The sequence below is a fragment of the Bemisia tabaci genome, chromosome 10, assembly GCF_918797505.1.
Source record: "Bemisia tabaci chromosome 10, PGI_BMITA_v3".
Lineage (NCBI taxonomy): Eukaryota > Metazoa > Arthropoda > Insecta > Hemiptera > Aleyrodidae > Bemisia > Bemisia tabaci.
In genome coordinates this window covers 22,578,956-22,599,807 of record NC_092802.1, presented here as the reverse complement: position 1 = coordinate 22,599,807, position 20,852 = coordinate 22,578,956, and the positions used below count along the sequence as shown (strand labels likewise).

At 35.3% G+C, this 20,852-nt stretch overlaps 1 protein-coding gene across 1 annotated transcript; it reads left to right on the top strand.

Annotated features, from left to right (window-relative positions):
• Positions 1–1,437: 1,437 nt before the first annotated feature.
• On the top strand, positions 1,438–20,829 carry LOC109042288 (uncharacterized). Its single transcript, XM_019058945.2, has 12 exons — positions 1,438–3,195; positions 4,986–5,210; positions 5,745–5,862; positions 6,804–7,003; positions 7,854–8,084; positions 9,501–9,640; positions 10,270–10,428; positions 11,057–11,246; positions 12,345–12,584; positions 13,175–13,298; positions 14,673–14,768; positions 15,557–20,829. The coding sequence occupies exons 1-12, from the start codon at positions 1,438–1,440 to the stop codon at positions 15,589–15,591; spliced, it is 3,516 nt and encodes a 1,171-aa protein (XP_018914490.2). The 3' UTR covers positions 15,592–20,829.
• The last annotated feature ends 23 nt before the right edge of the window (positions 20,830–20,852 follow it).

Here is a 20,852-nt window from a genome sequence, read left to right as displayed (position 1 = left end):
AAACAATTTTTAATCGAGTTTTTCTTTTTATTTATTTTTTAAATCTTTTTTTATACTCTAAAAGTTTTCTCAAAAACTCTCTGTAAAACGTGCTTTCATTTCTTCACCGTTAAGTTCAAGATAGGCTCTCTAAAAGGAGCTCCTGAAGAGTGTTTCCTATGCTCATATCATACACATTCATACACTATTCATGAACAATTTGTATACTTAGTGTATTTAATTCTGTTTTATGAGATGGTACATAGATCACCTTCTTGTGGGTAGGCAAGTAAAATTTATTTTGATAATGCATTTTTTTAATGGAAGATTTTATAAAGCCCTTGTTTGTCTTGGATCTCGGTTTTGAATACTCTTTAGGAAACCCCGTCTTCTTGGCAAATGCAAAATTTAAAAAAATACATAACATTTTTTCTGTTGGGACAACTTTGAATTTGCAACCAACAGCTGGCACAGACCAAAATCTCGTAAAAAATTGAAACATAAATTTTTCCCGCGTTAGAGGAGCTAACGCTCCCTATCGTGATTTTCAACAACGTTCCAGGTGCCGAAAGCGCGCTCTACATTGTTGGTCTCAGCCTCAGTTCGTTGGTCTCAGCAGAAACATTAATTTTTACAACCTATTTTTCCAATTATTCCTCCATTCGAACAAAAGGAATCTTAACCGCAAATTCTGAACCAGACGCTTTGATTGGTCTAGAGCGGTTCATTCCAATTATTCCGAGTTGAACCAAAACAAGCGGGAATTTCAAATTATTCCGGATATCCTGTCTACCAAATCGTTTCCGGTTCCGGTAAACAGTGTTGTCAGTTTTCCGAGCATTGATAAATAAAACTGACAACACCGCTTTACCGGAAACGGAAACTATTAGGTAAACAGGATATCCGGAATTATTTGAAATTCCCGCTTATTTTGGTTCAACTCGGAATAAATGGAATGAACTGCTCTAGGCCAATTAAAGCGTCTGGTTCAGAATTTGCGGTTAAGATTCCTTCTGTTCGAAAAAAGGAATAATTGGGAAAATGTAGGAATTTGAACGTTCATTATTTACCATCACCACTCAGAATTATCAAAACAAGAAAGTAGACCACCGCCAAGTCAAAAATTGCCTTTTAAAATATTTTTAATTTGAAAGTGAAGTGCCTTCGTTTTTGCCTTTTGCAATTTGCTAGCGGTTCTCTTTATCTATATCCGTGCCTCAAGAATTGAATGTGTCGTGAATGTTGAGATTTTGAACTCGGAAAGATCGTAAGATAAAGATTTGTTTTAAGGTTATGTTGTGAACTTAGCTTAAACTGCAATGCACCGTAGCTACTTTTTTTTTTCATTATTTTCATACTTTGCTGCTCAAATTTAACCATTGTAAAATGTAAATTAACCACTCTGCAATATTCTTAAATGTGTATACACATAACTCTCCCATTAATGGCTGTTTGGAAATGAACGTTAACACTCGTGTAGGTGACATCAAAAAAAAGTTTGAGGTACTTCACGAAATAAATGCAAACAAAACCCAGTTTCGCAAACTTCCTGTAGAAACAAGCAAATTTGTGGTCGGCAGTTCTCAGACTGGTAGCTCATCGTTTATGAATGTCCACAATGACCTCTCCAGTCGCAGCACCAAAAGTGGATCGGTGTTCAATGTCCCTGTTAGCAACCGCAGCAATATCAAGAGGACTCCTGCTTTTCGCTGTGATAAGGTAGCCAAGCCGTCCAGACCACCTGGACAGATCAACAACAACAACATTCTCAACAAAGATGTAGGTAAGCTGTGCTCTGATCGGATGAAGCAATTTGAAGGTAACAACAGTGCAGGTTTTGGTATTAGTAATCACAATCTGAGGAAAACATCACCCCAAGCTTCTAAGCCTTTGCAGTCCGTCAACTCTCAACGACAGTGTGCACTTACAGACTACGCACCCCAGCAAGTTCACAATAATAAATATAACCTCCAGAGGAATAAAAGTTTGGGTGAAATTCAGCTGAACAACTATGGCAGCATCAGCGACTCATCTGTTCACAGGAAATTGTCCAAAACTGAAAGTAAATCCACCATTGGTTTGCCCAAACCTAACATCAGTAATACCAAAGAATCATCCCGCCTTATTTCAAATACAGGGCTGTATTCTGCTGCACCTAAAGTGTCAAACAATGTATTCTCTCAAGCAGACCGGTTGAACCTCAAATGTGCCTCAAAATCCTCAGTGCCATTACTACCTTCAGATCCAAGTAAGTTAAATTATAATCTAAGCGGAGCAAATAGTTCTGATAAAATTGGCCATATTGCTTTGAACCCAAGCATAGACCCAAAACCTGTCACTAACAATTACTCACAGAACTTTATTCAAAAACAGAATGTCCCTGCAGTCCCAAAAACCAACAGTTGTAATGAGCCTCTGGACCCCTCTAGTCTTCCCAGCTCAGTCCATGCAGCCCTACGAGCACCGTTACCGAAAGGACCCCCTCCAAAAAAGCCTCCCCGGACTTTCGCACACAATTTAGCTCAAAGCCAGTTCATACCAAGTAAAATTCCTCCTGTGTTGCCCAACCAGTCAGAACACTCTAAGTTTGTTCCACCCTTGAATCAGAATCTCGCCTCTTCACAAACTTATGATAAATTTGCGAATCTCCGCCCTGTGCGTTCGAAAACAGAATCTCAAATAATGCTGAAAAAGCTGGAAAATTTTCTTCATAGTCAGCATGACATGACAAGCTTAAAGCCAAAGCGATCAAGAGAAGAAGCTGACCTGGATGTTGGGAGGAAATCACTCCATACCTTGCGGAAAGGTCCTTTGCCTGAAGTGCCATCTATTAGTCAAGCCTCTGTTAAGCCTACCAGCAACACGTTGAATCACAATCTTTGCTTACAGTCTCTGAACTGTGCGTCCTGTACTATGAGTCCCTACTCTACGAATATATACGAAAAAGTGCCTTCATCTCAATCTCAATTTTTCATCGATTTTAAATCAAACCCAATGATGGAATTAAGTCAGTTGAGGACTCAGCCAAAACCACACACTAAGAGGAGTGCCCTGGACGATCCTGTCTACGCTGAAGTTGCTTCACCGAAAGACTGGAAGTTGAGTAGCAGCGGTCAATCCAATGCAGAATTTGGGAGATCACTGTCGCACAGCAGTTCAAGCCCTTGCATCGCTCCGCTAACCATAAGCTCATCACAAAGTGGTCTTCACTACATGGTAAGCTTTTGTTTTCCTTGTTAATTCTTTGCTGTTTTACCATCATTTAGTCCATCTGTATGCTATTCTCAGTTTTTACAATGTCAGTACTGAAAAGGAAACTGTTACCTACAGCAAGGAGAATATCTTTGCATGGTCCGCTGTAAGTAGCTGTTCTAATGGTACCTCATCATTTATGACTGATTATTATGGTGATGTAATTATGATTAATCATGATACCTAAGCAATGCATCCTCAAAAAAATTAAGCACTTATCACTCAAAAGTATCAAATGACTCAGTCTTTCGCTGAATCTTTTTATTTTTATTATAAAATGTAGGACCCATAGAAACGAAAAAGAATTTCATATTTTGTCGCTCTTTGCACAAGGAAACGTATCTTGCCTGCGTTGGCTCACTATGTCTACGGATATTTTTTCCTTGCAGGAAACCATTGCACATGTTTATTTCAAAATTATTGTCTTTTCTCATGAGTGTAAAAAAAAGTAAATGTATTTTTCTGGCAAATTCATGCGACAGTTCTCTCTCCCCAAAGAAAAAAAAAATGTCAGTAAGTAATACTAAGTTATACTGAAACAGCGCCATCAAGACACGTTTCTTCATGCGGACACAACGATTTTACTGACAATAATGTATGAAGGAGGTCCACTTATTAGCGTCAGCCATTAGTCCAGCGCATATTTTGTCATCTAGTGCTTGATCAAATGGCTTGAAGCGCATGTTCACTTTTACATTCAGTTTGCACAGTGTTTTTTTAATGATGCCATCAGCTTTGCACAGCTATTTTTGAAACCAATATCTATCCCTTTAAACCATTTTTGCTCCCCCCTCCCTCCCCCTAAAGAAAAAAATTGTACATTCAAACATATACTATGGGTCAGAACTCCAGTTGAAAACAGTGCACAGGAGATCTTTATTTTGATAATTCTAAAAAGGTAAGCCACTGATTCCACTATTGTAGTTATCTTTCACAGTACCTCTATCAAGTCACTTACCTATACCCTCTCATAGGTGCCATGACAGCTGTGTACTCAGCCAAAAAAGTTTAAGAGATGTAGAGGTATTTGCTTATTTTATTCCATTATTTTCAACAAATGGTTCACCTAAAAAGTGGCAATGATATAAACATGCATGAGGACTGTCCATATCAGGTAAATATCGAGATTAGAAGAAAGAAGAGATAAAAATAACCAAGCATCGGATAGAAAAAATGTATCAAACAGTCCGTTGTAATATTGAATATGATGTTGTAAATCAGTATGAACGTAAGTGTTGGTCTTAAAACAGGAAGGTTCAATACTGGGAAGGGTTCATAATGCCTGAAAAATTCTTCAAACATATTTGAATCTTTTTTTAACATAATCCAAGCCCTTGAATAATCTTGAATGTAGTAAAAATGCTAAAGGATACTGAAAATCCTTGAAATTTATTTTGCGGGGTGAACACTTACCTAATCTTGCGAGGAGAAATCCGCAACTCAAGTGCTCTATAAGTTTGCCTTGATTCTCGGGCCTTGGTTAGTCCCCTGCTAAATTCCACATTTTAATTTTTTATTTTTAGCTTTTGCTTAAGTTAAGGATGAGCATGTAATGGGTCAATGGCATCACAATCATGCAGAGTATCTGACAGTTAACCTAAATGTAATATTTAATGAAAAATTTGTCAAAAAACCAAGTCCATTAAAAAGTTTAAAAAAGCTCTTCTCAGTTCCGATATTGTATCAGAAAGTTGATAACTAAGATAATTATCGGATTTTCTTGACTTCTTAGTTGAATTTTTGTACAATTTCAGAGCACACCTGTTGAATCCGTATCTTACCCACTGGGGAATGTCCTTGCTCAAACAAAACATTTTCAACCTAACTTCATTGATAATCATGTACCTCTGCTCAAACCGCGGAAGATTAGCTCAGTGGATGAAATCTACGGGCATAGTAAAATGATGGCTTTGCCAGATTCTTTGTCTAAGCCGGCAGGTGACAAGATACACTTCAGCTCCTCCTCCAATGAACGAAATGTAAGTTGAATGCCCTCTGTATACTCATCTTGATTGTATCAATTATATAACTTTTATCAGATCTGTTACTGTGTATGTAGTTACATGACATTTGAACGGACTTCATCATTTGAAGTTTGTCTGTAAGCTTTAAACCTCAAAAAATAGTGTTGTGACTTGATTAAGTGTTCACTATGCTCACAAGATCTTATCCAAAGAGCACCAGCAGTAAATCACAATTCTTCAAGATGGTTCTTCTTTTTATCTGGAAAAGAATATATTTTTGTGATTTCACAGCATTTCGAAGGTATCAAATGTTTTGTTACTGATCCATCTGGCAGTATAGTTTATGCTGATTCTTTATTTCTTAAATGTCCTTTCTCAGCTCCCATAATTAAAAATTTAAACGTTACCTGAAGTGTATTTAGACATCCATGAACGTGTTCTAAAATTCTCAACACAAAATAGAGTGAATTTACAATATAGTGTCAGTCTATATAATTTACTGTCTCTATTGAAATAACATTAATATCTCTTTATTCTTTTTACTCTTAGATTCAAATGCTTGTCAATGAAGCATACAGTGTGCCTTGCTGGAGAAAAATGTCTGAAGTAAGCAGTGACTCAGATTCTACTGCCTCTGTCTCTGAGGATTTCAAAGAAAATTTTAGAGGTGAGTGTATGTTTTTTAAAGTCATTAAATGGATTGCATTTTGCAAAAAGGAACCACTAGCATTGCAATGATGCTAAGATTGTGCAACTTCATCCTTTGCAATAAAATTGTGGAAATTGTGAAAAACTATGAAATTTAGATGGTAATTTTTGTCTTAAATTTACAGTTTTTAACGAGTAAAATAGAAACTATTAAGGGATAATTGGGTTTTTCCTCCAAGACAAAAGAAGTTGCACAATCTTAGCAACATTGCAATGCTAGTGGTTCCTTTTGGCAAAATGCAATCCAAATAGTCTTTATTTTATATTATTTTTTTGGGAGGGGGGGGGGGGGGAGAAAAAAGGAAAGGGTATGCAATATTGGACCACTATAGACAAGTTACGATTTTAAAGTTCTGATGTAAGTTTCTTTTCCAAAATTTTACGAAGAGCATTATTTGTGAAAAAAAAATCACTTAGATTTACTCCTTACCAAGATATTAACAATTTGATTTAGTACTGGTCTTGAAAATTTGGAATTTTCCGTTTTCAAGAAAACGCATAGTCTACATGAATCAAATCATGCATTACCACAGTTTTGGCAGGCATCTTAATGGAGCAGTATTTTTAATTTTCAAATGGAAACAATTTTCCCAAGGAAAGATTCAGAAACTTACAGGGTTCGCCACAGTCAGGGAAATGTCCGGGAAAATGACAAAAATATCAGGGATAATTTGTTAAATCACCTTCATTTGCTTTCTAGAATGGGTTTGAGGTTTTGAACAACAAATTTTGCCTGAAAACTATTTTCAATTATGTCCTCTTAACCATCCATCACATCTTCAATTGTCAGGAAATTTCACCAAGATGTGTCAGGGAATTTCATTTTAAAATCTGTGTCAACCCTGAACTAAATTTTTCTGTTGAGTGTTAGAGTTGCTTGAAATTTTTGTGTCTTTTCAGATGGCGAAAAGGAGCAATTGACAAGAGAACGAAAAGGTTATGTTCGCCGTGTTGCAACTAGAGCTCTCTCCCAGAAGCGGCCAACTCAGTTTAGTTCAGCAAATTTTTCCCACCTCTTCGAATGCTTGCTTCTGATTGGATTGGATCTGGACCCAGCACGGTGTAAAGTTCCTTACATCAAGAGCAAGTACCCTCCTGAAGTGAGTATAAATCTTACAGTAGGTATTGTATATTGTATTGTTTAGTGTATTTGAGGTACAGAAACTTTCCAACCACGCATTCAGCTCGGTTGTGTGAAATCAGGGAACTCTCGTGAGACCTGGAAAAAAATGAAGAACCTTCATGAAGACAGGAAAAAGAGTAGAAAATCCCCGTTAAATTTTTTCAAAATCTCGGTTTTTGCAGCAATTCAACAAAAGGACATATCTTTTTTCCAGAAAATGGGTTTTTTCTCTTCTTCTTAGACCATCCATGTATATTTTACGCATCAAACGGTCCCAAACCACATATTCTAAGCTTAATAACGGACTTCTTTGGGCCCTGCATGAAACCTAAGGTCAATGAGGAACACAGATAAAATGCGAATTTTCGGCGATTTTGATCTTTGGACGCAAGTTTAGGTCTCATTTTCAAGGCCAATAAATTTGAGTTTAGTTTCAAAACAAATGTCTCTGAAATATACATCATCAACTGTAAAATATTGAAAAATCTCAGGACTCTGGAAGTGGGTCAATTTTGCCCCTTATAAATACCTACCCTTCCAAGACTGTAATAGCAGCTCAACCATAGGAACCTTCAGCCCATCAATTTCTTGCGTTGATGAAATGATGGTTAAGTTCCTGTGACGGTCATCGGGTAACATCATTGAAGTCAACAGTGGTTTAAGACGTTTTTCCAACCCATTGGTCAATCATCTAATTGACTAATGAGCATTCTACTGACTTCACAAACACATCTGTAACTTCTGAAGGTATCGCCGATTCTTCCATTTATCTATGTTTAGTTGATTAAAGCATTATCACATATCATATTTTCCCAATTTTTGAACAGGTGACTCTTCCTGAGAAATTTGAATATCTATGTTTTCCTGACGCTGGCGACTGGCCTCCTCCAACTCCTCCTGACTTCATCAATCAGTGTTACACTGTTGTCATCACAACAGAGTCGGCGCAACGCAAGTATGGCTACTGCAAAAGAGTTCAACCTGAAGGAGCGCCAATCTGTCTTCCTCTAGCATATTGCATTGTGACACCCTACAAAGCTGACTCGTTTTATTACCAGGTATGTTGTGTCGGATTGGTTCCTGAGGTCAATTTTGATAAGTCTAACGCTAGTACATGAGGCAATGATAGTCACCATATTTTGTCATGATAGCAAAGAGATCAGTCAGTGCAAAAATGAAGTTTTGAGCAAACGGGCTCAGAAGCTTCGGACCAGGAAACTTCACTGATAGAAGCCTCTGTTCTTTGTCAAATTGCCACTAACTGTCCGAAAGACTTACAGAAATAGTTTGGCTGATTAATAAAAATCGACTGATTTTATTTCAATTACATAAATAGGGTATTTTTTATTTTCATGCTAGGCTATATTGTTAGGTAAGACAGCTGAAAGTGCTATCCTCTGCATGCTTTCGTGGTTGCATTTTGGATACACAACAAACGCATTTCTGGTTAGAAATTGGCAGAAGAGGGCGGCACTTTACTTGAAAGCATTGTTTCATTGGCTCTCTGGAGGACTAAAGTCACTTACTGCTGTCTTGCCTGAAATTATGTCATTTTCTGGGCACTTAAGGCTATCTCACATGTCTCGTTTTTATTATATAATTAAGATGAATTTTGTTGTTCTATCTATTTTAGTGATTTCATCCAAAAGAGATTAAACGACTTTTGAAGGAAACTCGATTTCCAAAATTTGACACTTACTGCTCTCTTTGCTATCACGGTAGTATTGGTGTCTTAAGCACCAGTTCCCGCCGTGTTGAGAGAGAGGTGATGGGCATCTAGACAAAATATAAATTTAAGCACTACGCTATGTTTTCTCATCAAACTTTCATGAAGGCAACAAATCTTACGATACGGAGTTTGGAAATCAACCCCTGATTAACGTGTCACAATAAAAACTGGATGAATGAGGCCTTATATGTAACAATAGCGGTTGTGAAAAATTACCGTTTCGAAACCTGCTTAAAAAACTGTTTTTTTCACACAAAAATTTAATATGTTTGGCTTTGGCATAATGTACAGATCTCGAAGATCACATCTGAAGTATTCTCGCGAAATTTTCTCGATGCCAAAACAGTTTTTTGAATGCGTTTCGAAAAGGTAATTTTTCACATCCGCTATTGTTACAGATAAGTCCTCAAATGTTAAAATAAAAATGATGTCATTGGTACAATCTAACTTTCATTTGATCTGCGCTAAAAATACTTTTTAATATCTTGTTTAAGAGTAGATTTCCGAACTTCTCTTTGTGTGAATCGTTTTCTTCATAAGATTTTTGAAGTGGCCCATTGTCTATTGAAGTATTTATTGGATGGTTTTTTCAATTTCTCGCTAATTTTAATAACTCAGCGAGTCCTTATTTTTAAAAGTGATAGAATTAATGACTCGTTTATTTTTCAATGAGTGTTTTTGCAAACATCAGATGTCATTCTTAAAATGAAGCATTACAGAGCACAATTCTTTACTTTTTTTATAGTTGCTAGGTGAACTAGAATCGAGGCATGGACAGACAGACCAAAATGTAATGAACTTTATTAAGGAACTGTATGAGAACGCCTTTCCATCTCCCGGCCAGGGTGTTAAGGTTACACCCACCACACCGTCCACCATTGATCAGTAAGTTGTAATATTTGTTTTGCACACATTTGTCTTGAGCCGTTGTCTATAAAACCGCACCAGAGAAACATCTAATTTGAGTGATATATGTGGCTATTTGTTTGTGGTGAAAATCCAGTCTCTGAGAATGTAGTATTGTTCTACTGGGTCGTTTTACATTTTGATATATGAACTCTATGTATGCTTGAATTCAATGTTCATGGCGTAACTAGAAAAAGACTAATTTCAGTAGCAATATTGCTGAATTATTTGTTGTTTATATTTTTTCAAGAAAAGTAGCCAATGTTTTCTGTAAGCTTTTCAAAGGATATGAAGAGTTGGCTTCATATTTATGACAAAATGTTTCTTTTTGTTTTGTATGAAATTTCATGAAAAGAAAATGCAAGAAAATACGTAATTCCTCCAAGGTATCGGAATATTCCAATTGTAGTATTTTGATTCGTAGTTGTAGAATAAAATAAAACCGTTCATATCAAAAGGATGAAAACAAAAAATTTAAATGAATTGCTGTATTTTTTTTTTTTTTTTTTTTTCTGTGTTCAATATGACGAAATTTACTCTTTAGAGGCAATTTTTTCCCCCTTGAAAATATAATCTAAGATATGTTGTAAATTACTTTTCTGTTTCAGAAAATTTGACAAAGTAGAGATTTTAAAACGTCCAAAAGACTCGCGCCAAGACACAGACCTCTCTGGGATGCTGAGCTATGTCCGTTTAGATATTTTTGTGAAACTCTTTTCCACGCTTCTCCATGAGCGCAAAGTTATTCTCCTTAGTAAATTTGTCAGGTACATTACAATTCCACACTTCTTTATTGATATTATTCTCAGCAGTTGTTAGCAATGAAAAAATCTAAATTAGATAGAAAACTTAATTTTTCAGAGCATTCTGGCAGATTTTTTAGCGGTTTGCCCAAGTAATGATTTATCGCAATGTGGAAATGTGGAAACTAAATTCGGAATTGAAACTGAGTAAAAACGGCGCTCTGGGGGGGCTTTGTCCCCCTGACGTGTGCTTTGCATGCGCTTTTTAGTTCGAATGTCCGGCCTCAGTTGTTCTGTCTTTTTTAGCGACCCGCACGTCCACCGCGGGAAGAGTGTATTTTCAAAGGGAGGGGGATCAGTCTTTCATGTCGCCAGATTGCAATTAAAATCCCTCCTGTAATGTCAAATATGAAAAAATTTCAATAAACGATGTGGCAAGCTTGAATGACGATGGCTCAATCTCCGTGACTCACTGTACAACAACATTGCTGTCGTGTCCACCAATTTTAATTTAGCTAATCTTCAAGAATTGAATATCAAAACACGATTCTGTGAACAGCGAAACTGACCCATTCACCTTTTAGTTTAGTCTTTAGCAGTTATGTATACACCAAAACATATCACTCAGTAAAACCTCTTTCTTTCCTTTCAGCGTTTTATCGATGTGTATAGAGGGCTTGCAGGCATCGCTGTACCCGTTCCAGTGGCCACATACCCTTGCAACAGTCCTCTCGCCCTCAATGCTGGGGTTTCTTGAAGCTCCTACTCCCTATTTATTTGGCTTGTTGAAACCTTATCATTCCTCAGATAACTACCTCCCATCTCTTTCCAATACTGATGAGGTAAGGTTATTGATATAAAAAAAAAATGTTGTCTGCATTCCTGAAAAAATTTGACGGAATTGTTAGCAGGGTGTCTAGCATCAGGAAAAACCGGAAAATATCAGGAATTTTGGCCGATCAGGAAAAAATCAGGAAAATCAGAAAAATCGGACGTTTTATCAGGAATTTTTCTTACGCGAATCTCCTCAGCAGAGAAAGTCTTACTGCTTTTTGCCTACCGTGCCTGGAGTCAAGAATAATCAGGAAAATATCAGGAATTTTCAAAATGAAAAAATCAGGAAAATATCAGAATTTTTCAAAATTTAAAAATACTAGACACCCTGGTTAGGGATCAGAAATGCGTTACCTTAGACGCAGAAATAACTCTAAGGTTTCAACGCGGAAGCTTCATCAGCAAAAAAGTTAATGGGGAAGTTGAAGTTGCCTGAATAATCGAAATAATTAATTTTTTTGCATTTTTCATGGAAAATTTGGAACTTTTGAAAAGATTTCGTTCCAACACTTAGCAAGGCCTAGCAACTACTGTCTGTGTCACGTAGTTTCAGTGAGGACCATTGAAATATACTCAGCCTTAGGTTTTCTGAAGTCAGGGAAAACCCGAATTGTCAGGAAAAGTGAGAAAAATGCGAATAAGAAATTGTTAGATCACCTGTATTTGCTTTCAAAGAATGGATGTGACATTTTGAGCAACTTATTTTTCATGAAAATTATTTCAAGTCATTTCTTTTGAGCCTTCCGGTACATCCTCAATTGTCTGAGAATTTAACCAAATTGTGCCATGGAAAGCAGGGGAATGTTAGGAAATTTCAATTGCTAAAGTCTGTGACAACCTGCAGTATGTATCAAACCCACCAAAAAAGTCTAGACATTAGTCACAAATATACTGCGAAAACAATGATGATTAAGTAGTTTTAACTTGCAGTTTAACCTATAACTCTTTTCTTAGTTCAATTACATAGTGATTAAGTCAGGGTAAGCTTTAATTTTTTTTTTATTTCAGAACACTGGGAGGCTGAAAAAAATATTTTACGTCAAGTTTATGTACCCAGACTTATTTATTTTGTAGTGTAACAACATGTTTAAACGAATTCTGTCCAGGTTGTGGTAGTTGATCTGGATCTTGGCAAAGTCATAATTTCTATTGGCGATGAGCTGTCTATTCTGCCAACAAAAGTTGCGAAAGGTTTGAAAGCTGCCTTACAACTCAATCTGCCTGCAGATAGTACAACACGTAATCTACTGATTTCCGAGGCTCTAGTCCGCTTGTTTGTGGAGCTCATTGGGCACTACCGTGAATTTATGTTCGTCAACGTTGACACTCAAAAGAAGGAATTTCAGGTATGATCCAAAAGAATTAGAATGGTTATGAATTTACATGATAGACAATGCTTAGTGTTGACGCCCAAAAAAGTTTTTATAATAATTTGTATCAAATTCCAGAGAAGAGAACCAACACATATCAAAAGCCATGCATAAATTGAGTTAAACTTAAAATCAAATTCTCTGAAATGTTGTATGTAATTTTTACCATGGTGTTGTCATGTTTGGTCAATAACAACATTTTTTTTTAAAATATCAGCACTTGCATTTCTCTTTTCCGACCGTTTCGGCACTACACCACCATCATCATAATAAAGGGTATAAATTGGAATCGAACAGAAGTGTCTACATACTAAATCAAAGCAGTTATCATCAAACTTAATGACATTTAATTGGTGTAACGCACATCATAGTTAACTAGATCTTATTATCTAAATGAAATTAATGACAAGAGTTGGTGATAAAATCTGAGGTGATAATCATGACCTGGAGTTGAACTGCCTGTTTTCACAACTAGATCTCAATGTAATTAATTATTGGTAGTAGAATTTTCCTCTCATTTTCTGTAATACTGATTTGCTATCTTTTGTTTGATTTTTTGTCTGAAGAGAGAAGCATTTATCAATTGTGTGGAGTCAAAAAGTGTACGCTTGTTTCTTGACTGGTTTACTGAAACAGCCATGTTCCAGTTATTCATCGAGTCCCGCCTTGAATCTGGCCCAGAATCAAGAGGTATGATTTACATTTGCTTCCTAACACTATTCAATAGCTGGCCTTATCAAAAAAATCAAATCCCTGAAAAAGGAGTTTTAGGCTGGTTTGTTTGGTTACCAAATTTTTTGAAAGAAGCATGCAAAGTGAAACATTTTGGTACAGTAGATAATAATGTACCATTTAATTAAAGGTCATCGGTGATACATCCTTTGCAATTGTGTGCTAACCCTGTGTTTTTTGCATTAGGTGATCAAATTTGTAAAAAAAATTACTGGATATTCACTTTATAAAATCTTCCTCACTTTATTTTTTTCTTTTTTCAATAAAAACGAATTGACCACCAGACAAAGTACAAATGGGCCAGTTGTGCTGGTCACAGAATCGCCTTTTGATGCTTTATTCTTGCAGATCAACTAAAAATAATAAGATCTGTCCAAACAGTAACTTTCTACATTGAATATTAACCAGATATTGTGCCTTGGAAAACTTGACTTATGAAGTCATCCACTGCGATAGCACATACCATGTTATGCACCACTGTGGACGTCAAAACCCCGACTTTTGAAAGGACGATATCTCGGTTAATATTCAACATTGAAAGTTGCTGTTTTGGACAGATCTTCTTAGTTTTAGCTAATCTACAATAATTAAGCATCAAAACTTGATTCCATGACCAGCGCAACTGGCCCATTTAAGCATTCTGAATTACGTCTCCTTTCCAAAATTTTACGTGAAACATAATTCCGTCCATGAAAGTCACTGAAATTAACTTTTAGCCAGGATACTCACGTTTTTATTAAGCACTGGTTAATAAAAATTTGAATTTCTTGCCCACACGGAAAACCAGAGTCTTGTGAATCAAGTCGCACTGTTTTGGCAGGTTTCTCAATTGAACGATTTTCTTTTCAATCCTGTGCCATTCACAGTTTAAAAAAAGTGCAGCAGCAGAGTCGAAACATCGACATTTAGGTAGCTATATTTTTGTTTCCCAGGGACTGATGTTGTGAAGTTACTTGCATGTTTTAATCAAGTCAAGAATGGTTTTTTAATGAATGGAAGTTTGAATGTATGCATAAAAGAACGTTGATATCTTGGTTAGGAGGTACTTTTGATAATCTTTATCGCTCAAATTGTGTCCCTTGTTAAATTTTGATGAGGAAACATATTGCTGTCATGTTGCTTGGATTTGCACCTTGTCTAGTGGTTTATTTGAAAAATTTCCAAAATTAATGATGAAATTCATAAAAACATATTATTTTATTTCTGTGTTCAAAATCTCCTTTCTCACTTTATTTTTCTAAAATGAAAACCAGTTGAATATCTTTGGATGAAACTTTTAGAGAATATGTCAAAACAGTCCAATAAGTATTAATGCTGTATGTTTTTATTTAGGAATATTCGAGCAACGATGTGCGGAATTTGCCGAGGAAAAAGACAGGTCAAAAAGCAAAAATTACAAAGGCCTTAACAAGACTGTTAAAAATTTAGGTAAGATTACCATGTTCTTTATCAATCATTCACAATTTGTCTAAACCATAATGTATTTATGTGTTGTACTTTAGTAAGACATTTCTTCAAATTTGAACGCAAGTGAATGGACTGCATTCTGCGATTCAGAACCACTAGCATTGCAGTGATGTTGAGACTTTGTAACTTGTTGTATGTTACATAAATCTCCTGAAAATTCAAGCAGTTTTTATGAGCCCTCCATAAAAGCGTCAATTAAACGGTAGAATAACTAAGTATTTAATACTAAGAAATTGGTCTCTAAATTTATACATTTTTAAATATGATATTTTCACAGCCTCTGGAGCACGGTGAGCTTTTAAAATCTATTTTTTTTTTTGCACCAATCTCGAGACAAGTGGGGCTGAAAAGTAAATTTTGTCGCATTTTCACATCAATATAAATGCTTATAAACTTAAAAACTCACTTAAAGGTTTTTAGTGATCATTTTCTTGTGCGGGGCTTCAAAAGTTTCATTGGCGTTTTTACATGCAATAACTAGCAATAATGTGGCAATATCTTTTTGGTAATTAAGGAAATCTTTCGCTTCTTCACAAACTGGGAAGATATTTTTTGAATATGATATTGACTTTTTTTCTTTGTCAGCAGAATATATTCTGTTTAAAATTCCAACTATAATGTTGGCTTGTTTTTCCTCAAAAAAAGAATATAACTACAGAAACATTGCAAAGGAGGCACATGGTTTTTGACTTTGACCATCGATATTATTTGAATTATGTATTATAATTTTGTTTACTATCCTTCCGCAGGTGATCGTTTGAAAGACTGGGCGACTTTGTCCTAACAGTGAGGATACTTCATGTTTTTGCCGCCAAGAGCACTTCCTCCACCTAGGTCCCAGACGCTCTCTCAACAGATGAATCCTTCCAGACTGTAATGATGTAATCTTATATTTTCTTCTTTATTTGTATTTTTTTGTTTCATACTGTAGAGAAAGATTTTGACTTGAAGCACTCACATTTTATGTTGATATGTACCTTCAAGTCTGTGTTAGGAAATATGTACGAATACTCATAGAAAATTGATGTCTTATTAAGAATTTATGTCGCCATAGATGATGACCCAATCGTTAAATCTAAGTGATTTGTTGCGAAGGTGTGTGAAGAGCTTTGATTTTTACCTTATAGCTTGATAGCACCTTCTGTTGATTATGACAAGAATGATATACTCATTATTTTTGTTTAAGTGCCCCTTACGACTGTTATGTCTTTTACCGTACTTTATTCTTTAATTAATTTGCACTTAAAAATCAGGATTAGCTTTTTTAACCCTTTATTGACACTCATAGTTATTCCACTCTGGTATTATAAATGATGCAAAACATTCACATTAAAGGGTCTGTTGCATGCAAGAGATAGTTGAACATAGAACATAGGCGTTTGAAATTATGTTATTATTTTTCCTGATCCAGGAGGTCAAAAAACAATTCTGTGACATTTCTGTTCAGTTGATTCTGTGACCAGTGCATTCGACCCATAGCCAAAATTTTGCCAAATGTTACATTCTTCTGCATTAATAATGATTGAAATGCGCCAACAAATTTCTTGAAAATGCAACAAACAAAATCATCAAAAATCAAGTCAGATGCTACCAGCTGTAAGTGATCAACACAGCCTTCAAATTAAGCTAAAAATCAGTTGTTCAGGGAGTTGTCCTCACTCTAGTAGTCCTTACAATGAGGTTTTCTTGCGGTTTATCCAGTGCGCCCATGCTTACATTCAATCTATGGCCATTTTATGAGGATAAATTTATTTGCAGAAATTTGGCAACATGAAATTCGATTAAGCCAATTCCGTTTAAATCCGTCCAATTGGTTACGGCTGTGGAACAAATGAAGGTATTCATATAATTTTTTGCCACTTACAGCGTCTGATAACATTTTCAAAGTGAGTTTCTACCACTACTTGCATTAGGCTCTTTATTATTTTTTTTTTAATTACGTATCTGCAGTTTTTTTAAAGCATTGACTGACAATCAACAGAGTAACAAATACATAAGATACCCTTTGTTTTTTCTAAGAGTAATTTTGCATTAATAAATTTAGAAATTTAAATTCCAAACTCTCCATTTCTTTTAATAATGTTTTGCTAAACTTTTTGACCCCACCTACTCCCTGTCTATGCTAATTTAGCTCCTATTTTTCTAGTTCTTGATCTGTGCTTTTGCCAAACAGTATGTTTACATTTCAGGTAAACCCAGAAATTTGTAGACATCCTGCCAAATACCAGTTTTCTATTTTTTCCATTTGGATCTCTCGTGGTTATATCAGAGCACTCTCTCAGGGTAAAGATATCCCTTTGTCCCCATTCTTAGGCCAATTCGTCGCCTGCCGGCCAAAGTTTCCTAAGCGCCATTTATGCCGCAGCATCATGTTGCCAAACTTTTCAAACTTCTCCAATTTTTTGCGGAAAAATTAATGAACAGAATCACCTGAAAGCTGTACCTACTATTCCTTTTGTCATCAAAATTAATCCCTGAAAGTATGTCCTAAAGTCTCAAAGAAAAAATTAAAACAATATTGAGATGCCCAACATAGCGTCGAAGTGTAACTGGCGCTAAAAATACTTTGACCGGAAGGTGACAAATTATTTTTATTTTTCATTTGTCAGAAGTCTGTTTGTGCTAACATGAGAATTTCAAAATTGAAAAATGAAATCTCTAGTGAGGACCTTATCACAATTCGTTTTATGGATCTGAGAATTTGATCTGCCAAGAAACTTTTAGCGCACATTAAGCGCTCAATCTGATCTAATTTTTAACGTCTTAGGATCATTAACTAGTCCCATGAGAATATTTCTGTACTCTGTGTCTCTCATTTGTTACCTCCTAAGCAAAATTGAACTCTCACATAGTAGTGGTACGCAATTCTTACATCAGTTGAATCGGTCCCTCTCAAAGAGAATTACGGTAATAAAAATTTTAATTAACCTGTTCTTAATCTCAGAGCTCTAAAGCAATGCATTAATTAATGTGGGATTTAAAATAGGTTGACCAGTACAGTTTCCACTATTTCTTTCCTATTTTAATATCGAGCACTTAAATCTTTTGGAGAATGACCAATCCAATTGTGTGGAAGTACAGTTCTTCCTCTGTCAAAGAGTTTTAGTATGATATAATATCCTTCAATTTTTTCTATTTTTTTATTTTTTAATATCTTAAAATATTGTAAATCATCCTATCATTCTTTTTTAATTCTCGAACTAACTCCGTCTCACATTTGATTGTGCCTGTTATGTGCCTTTGGTCTTGACGCACGTTACTTTTTTATCTGTTGTGCCGATTTCTACTGATTTATCATCGTCATTTTCATATCATAGTCTAACAATTTGTATTTTCTTGAAAGTATTTATGCACTTCAGATCTCCGTTGATTGTGTTAATTTTTGTGTCCTCAGATGATACTGAGCGGTAAAGAATGTATTTATGTGTTTGTCTCTGAAATCAATTTCATGTTTTGATTCGCTCCCATCTCTCAAATTCCTTCTATCTTTCGTTATAGGGATGTTATCAATAACGAAGTCATTGGAGAGGGATCATACTGCCTAGAGCTTTGTCCTCTGAATGGTGGGTCCACTATGTATCCCTTAGACAACTAAACTCAGTATTTTCTCTATACCCATATTATATTAATTTGCCCCGATAGTCGTAACAGCGACATTTACATTCCAATAGAGCGGCAAGCGAAAGCTTTGGTTTTTGTGAGGATTTGCGTTGCTTGTTCTTTGGGGGGGGGCTGGTGGTCTCTCTCTACAGAGGACAAGGCTCCAAGCAGCTCATTTCCTCCCTAAAAACCTTGTTGATTTTTAGCACAGTGAAAACTTCCTCATTTGTAAGGTGGTTTTTGACTTTTAAGAGAATGATTCGATAGTCGACGATCAATCGATAATTTCTGGATTTTAGGACATTCGGAGGGAATTACGGAGCATCGCTTCTCGTTATAGAATGGCAAGTATTGATATACAACATTCAACCAAGAAACGTTTTGAAATAATGCGGGACGTACTTTCAAGCTACTTCAAACTTTTTCTTGGTCAAATTTTGTTTACGAAGACCTGACGCACTATAGCGTGATGTCACGCCCAGGAATTCTCAAGAACTGCCGTATAATCCAGAATTTATCAATCGCTGGATCAACTTTTGAATCATGCTCCAAAATTCTGAAAATTGACCTTCAATATGGCATATGGACCGCGTTAAGCAGAAAGGAACCAAGCCACATCAGCTATTTCCAAATTCAATTGGGCAATTTATTTTTTTACATATAAACGGTTCAACGGATTTTTGTGCAAATTTCAGTGAATTTTCTGCATAGGTAGTACAGAGGAAATTCCTTGAAATTTTCAAAGGAATCTGCACAAACGTTCTCTTGTAAAAAATTAAATTGCCTAGTTTAATTTGGCAATAGCTGATGTGGCTTGGCTCCTTTCTGCTGAATGCGGTCCATATGATCTTATAATTTTTCATTTTAAACTCTACAAAATTACTGTTTAAGTGCCTGTGGCTGTACTAGACTGTGTGTAATAATATATACCTTTTTTGACTTAAACACTTGTTTGTATGAGAAGTTATAAAGTAGGAAAGCGAATTATTTTAACATCTAGTCATTTAAGATGTGATTACCTTTCTATTTGTATTCAATAGATACATAGCAGGAATGAGAATAAATATGGGTCATCTCTTGAAAATTGTAATACCAGCCAGAGTCTCCCTTTTTGGGGTAACTTATCTTTGAAACTGAAACAATTGAGTGTAGAAGAGAAAGGAAAAGCGATCACAGTGACTCAACAATCCTCAGTAATTCTCATTTGGAATCAATAAGTTTTCTGCGCACACTCAATTCATAGTTTCAAGGTAGAATGACTTCATTTTCAATGAGAAACTCTCGCAAAGAGGACATTTTATTTTGCCCACAAATTTTAAGGATTTCTGAAAACACTGGGAAACAGTGATCGGAAAAAGAATTATTTTGTAGGGAGAAAGTTAGAAATTATGTGAGAAAATTGTAATTTTTTATTACACTGTGCGTTCTGTTGTCTTTCTTACTTAAATAGTAATTTTCATCGTATAGATTTTACAAGTTTTTTAAAAACCTGTTCTCTTTGTAGAAGCGCATATTCTCTTGAAAACGTCGATTTTGAATAGAGGGTTAGGTCGAGTGTTGTTTTGTGCACCCATGCAAGTTAGATAGTTTAATTCTTTTAAAGTTTAATACGCTCCGAAATTTGTGAAGAGTATCATATAAAATAATAACAAAATTTAGCTAACGCTTAAGCCCCTGTTTTTGTTTGCATGGTCATTCATCTTGATTTAATTCCGGTGTTGACCAATAGCAAGTAGAAGGGTATTCGCACCTTAAATTTTCTCAATCGCTTTGGCTTTTTCTTCCAGAATTCATCGCTACCATTTAGTATCAATGCAGCTTCTTTTTATCGGTTGTCCTAATAAGTAACATAAGTATCAAGGGGGGAAAAATAAATTATTATCTTTGCGAACTTCAAAAATTATTATGTACTCGAACCTCCTTATCAATTAAGGTGGTAGAAAATACCGTAGATGGCCTTTACACATTGTCACTTTACAATATGTAGGTAGCCTTTTTTGTCAAAAGATTTTTTAGAAACAAGAACTGAAATGATTTAAATCATTCCATGATTTCCAATTCATTTAAATCGTGAAAAGGCATTAGGAAATAAAGTCACTGAAATTTCGATTTTATTTCTTTTGCCTTTTTTTCTATTTTTAATTTTAGGTAATTATAATATAAAATTTTTATCTTTCTTTGTATTTTGTTAAATGTTTTGTTGTTTTTCTCTCTGTAAGTTTCTGTTCATAGTTTTGTTGCATTATTTTGTATTTTGTATATTTTTTTCTCTCATTTATTCACTATTATTTTTTTATTATTTCTACATTTGTGGATTTTTTTTCCTTCATTTTTTTCCTTTAACATTTTGTAAGTGAAATAATTTCAACTCATAATGTATTTTGTCATAAAGTTTAAGTAAATAAACCGATAATATTCAGTACAGTTTTTGTTTCGTTTTGTCAT

Coding starts and splice junctions, on each gene's coding strand:
- LOC109042288 (XM_019058945.2), top strand. CDS start 1,438: ATGAACGTTAACACTCGTGTAGGTGACATCAAAAAAAAGTTTGAGGTA. Junction 3,196..4,985: donor AAAGTGGTCTTCACTACATG/GTAAGCTTTTGT, acceptor GTACAATTTCAG/AGCACACCTGTTGAATCCGT. Junction 14,769..15,556: donor CAAGACTGTTAAAAATTTAG/GTAAGATTACCA, acceptor ATCCTTCCGCAG/GTGATCGTTTGAAAGACTGG.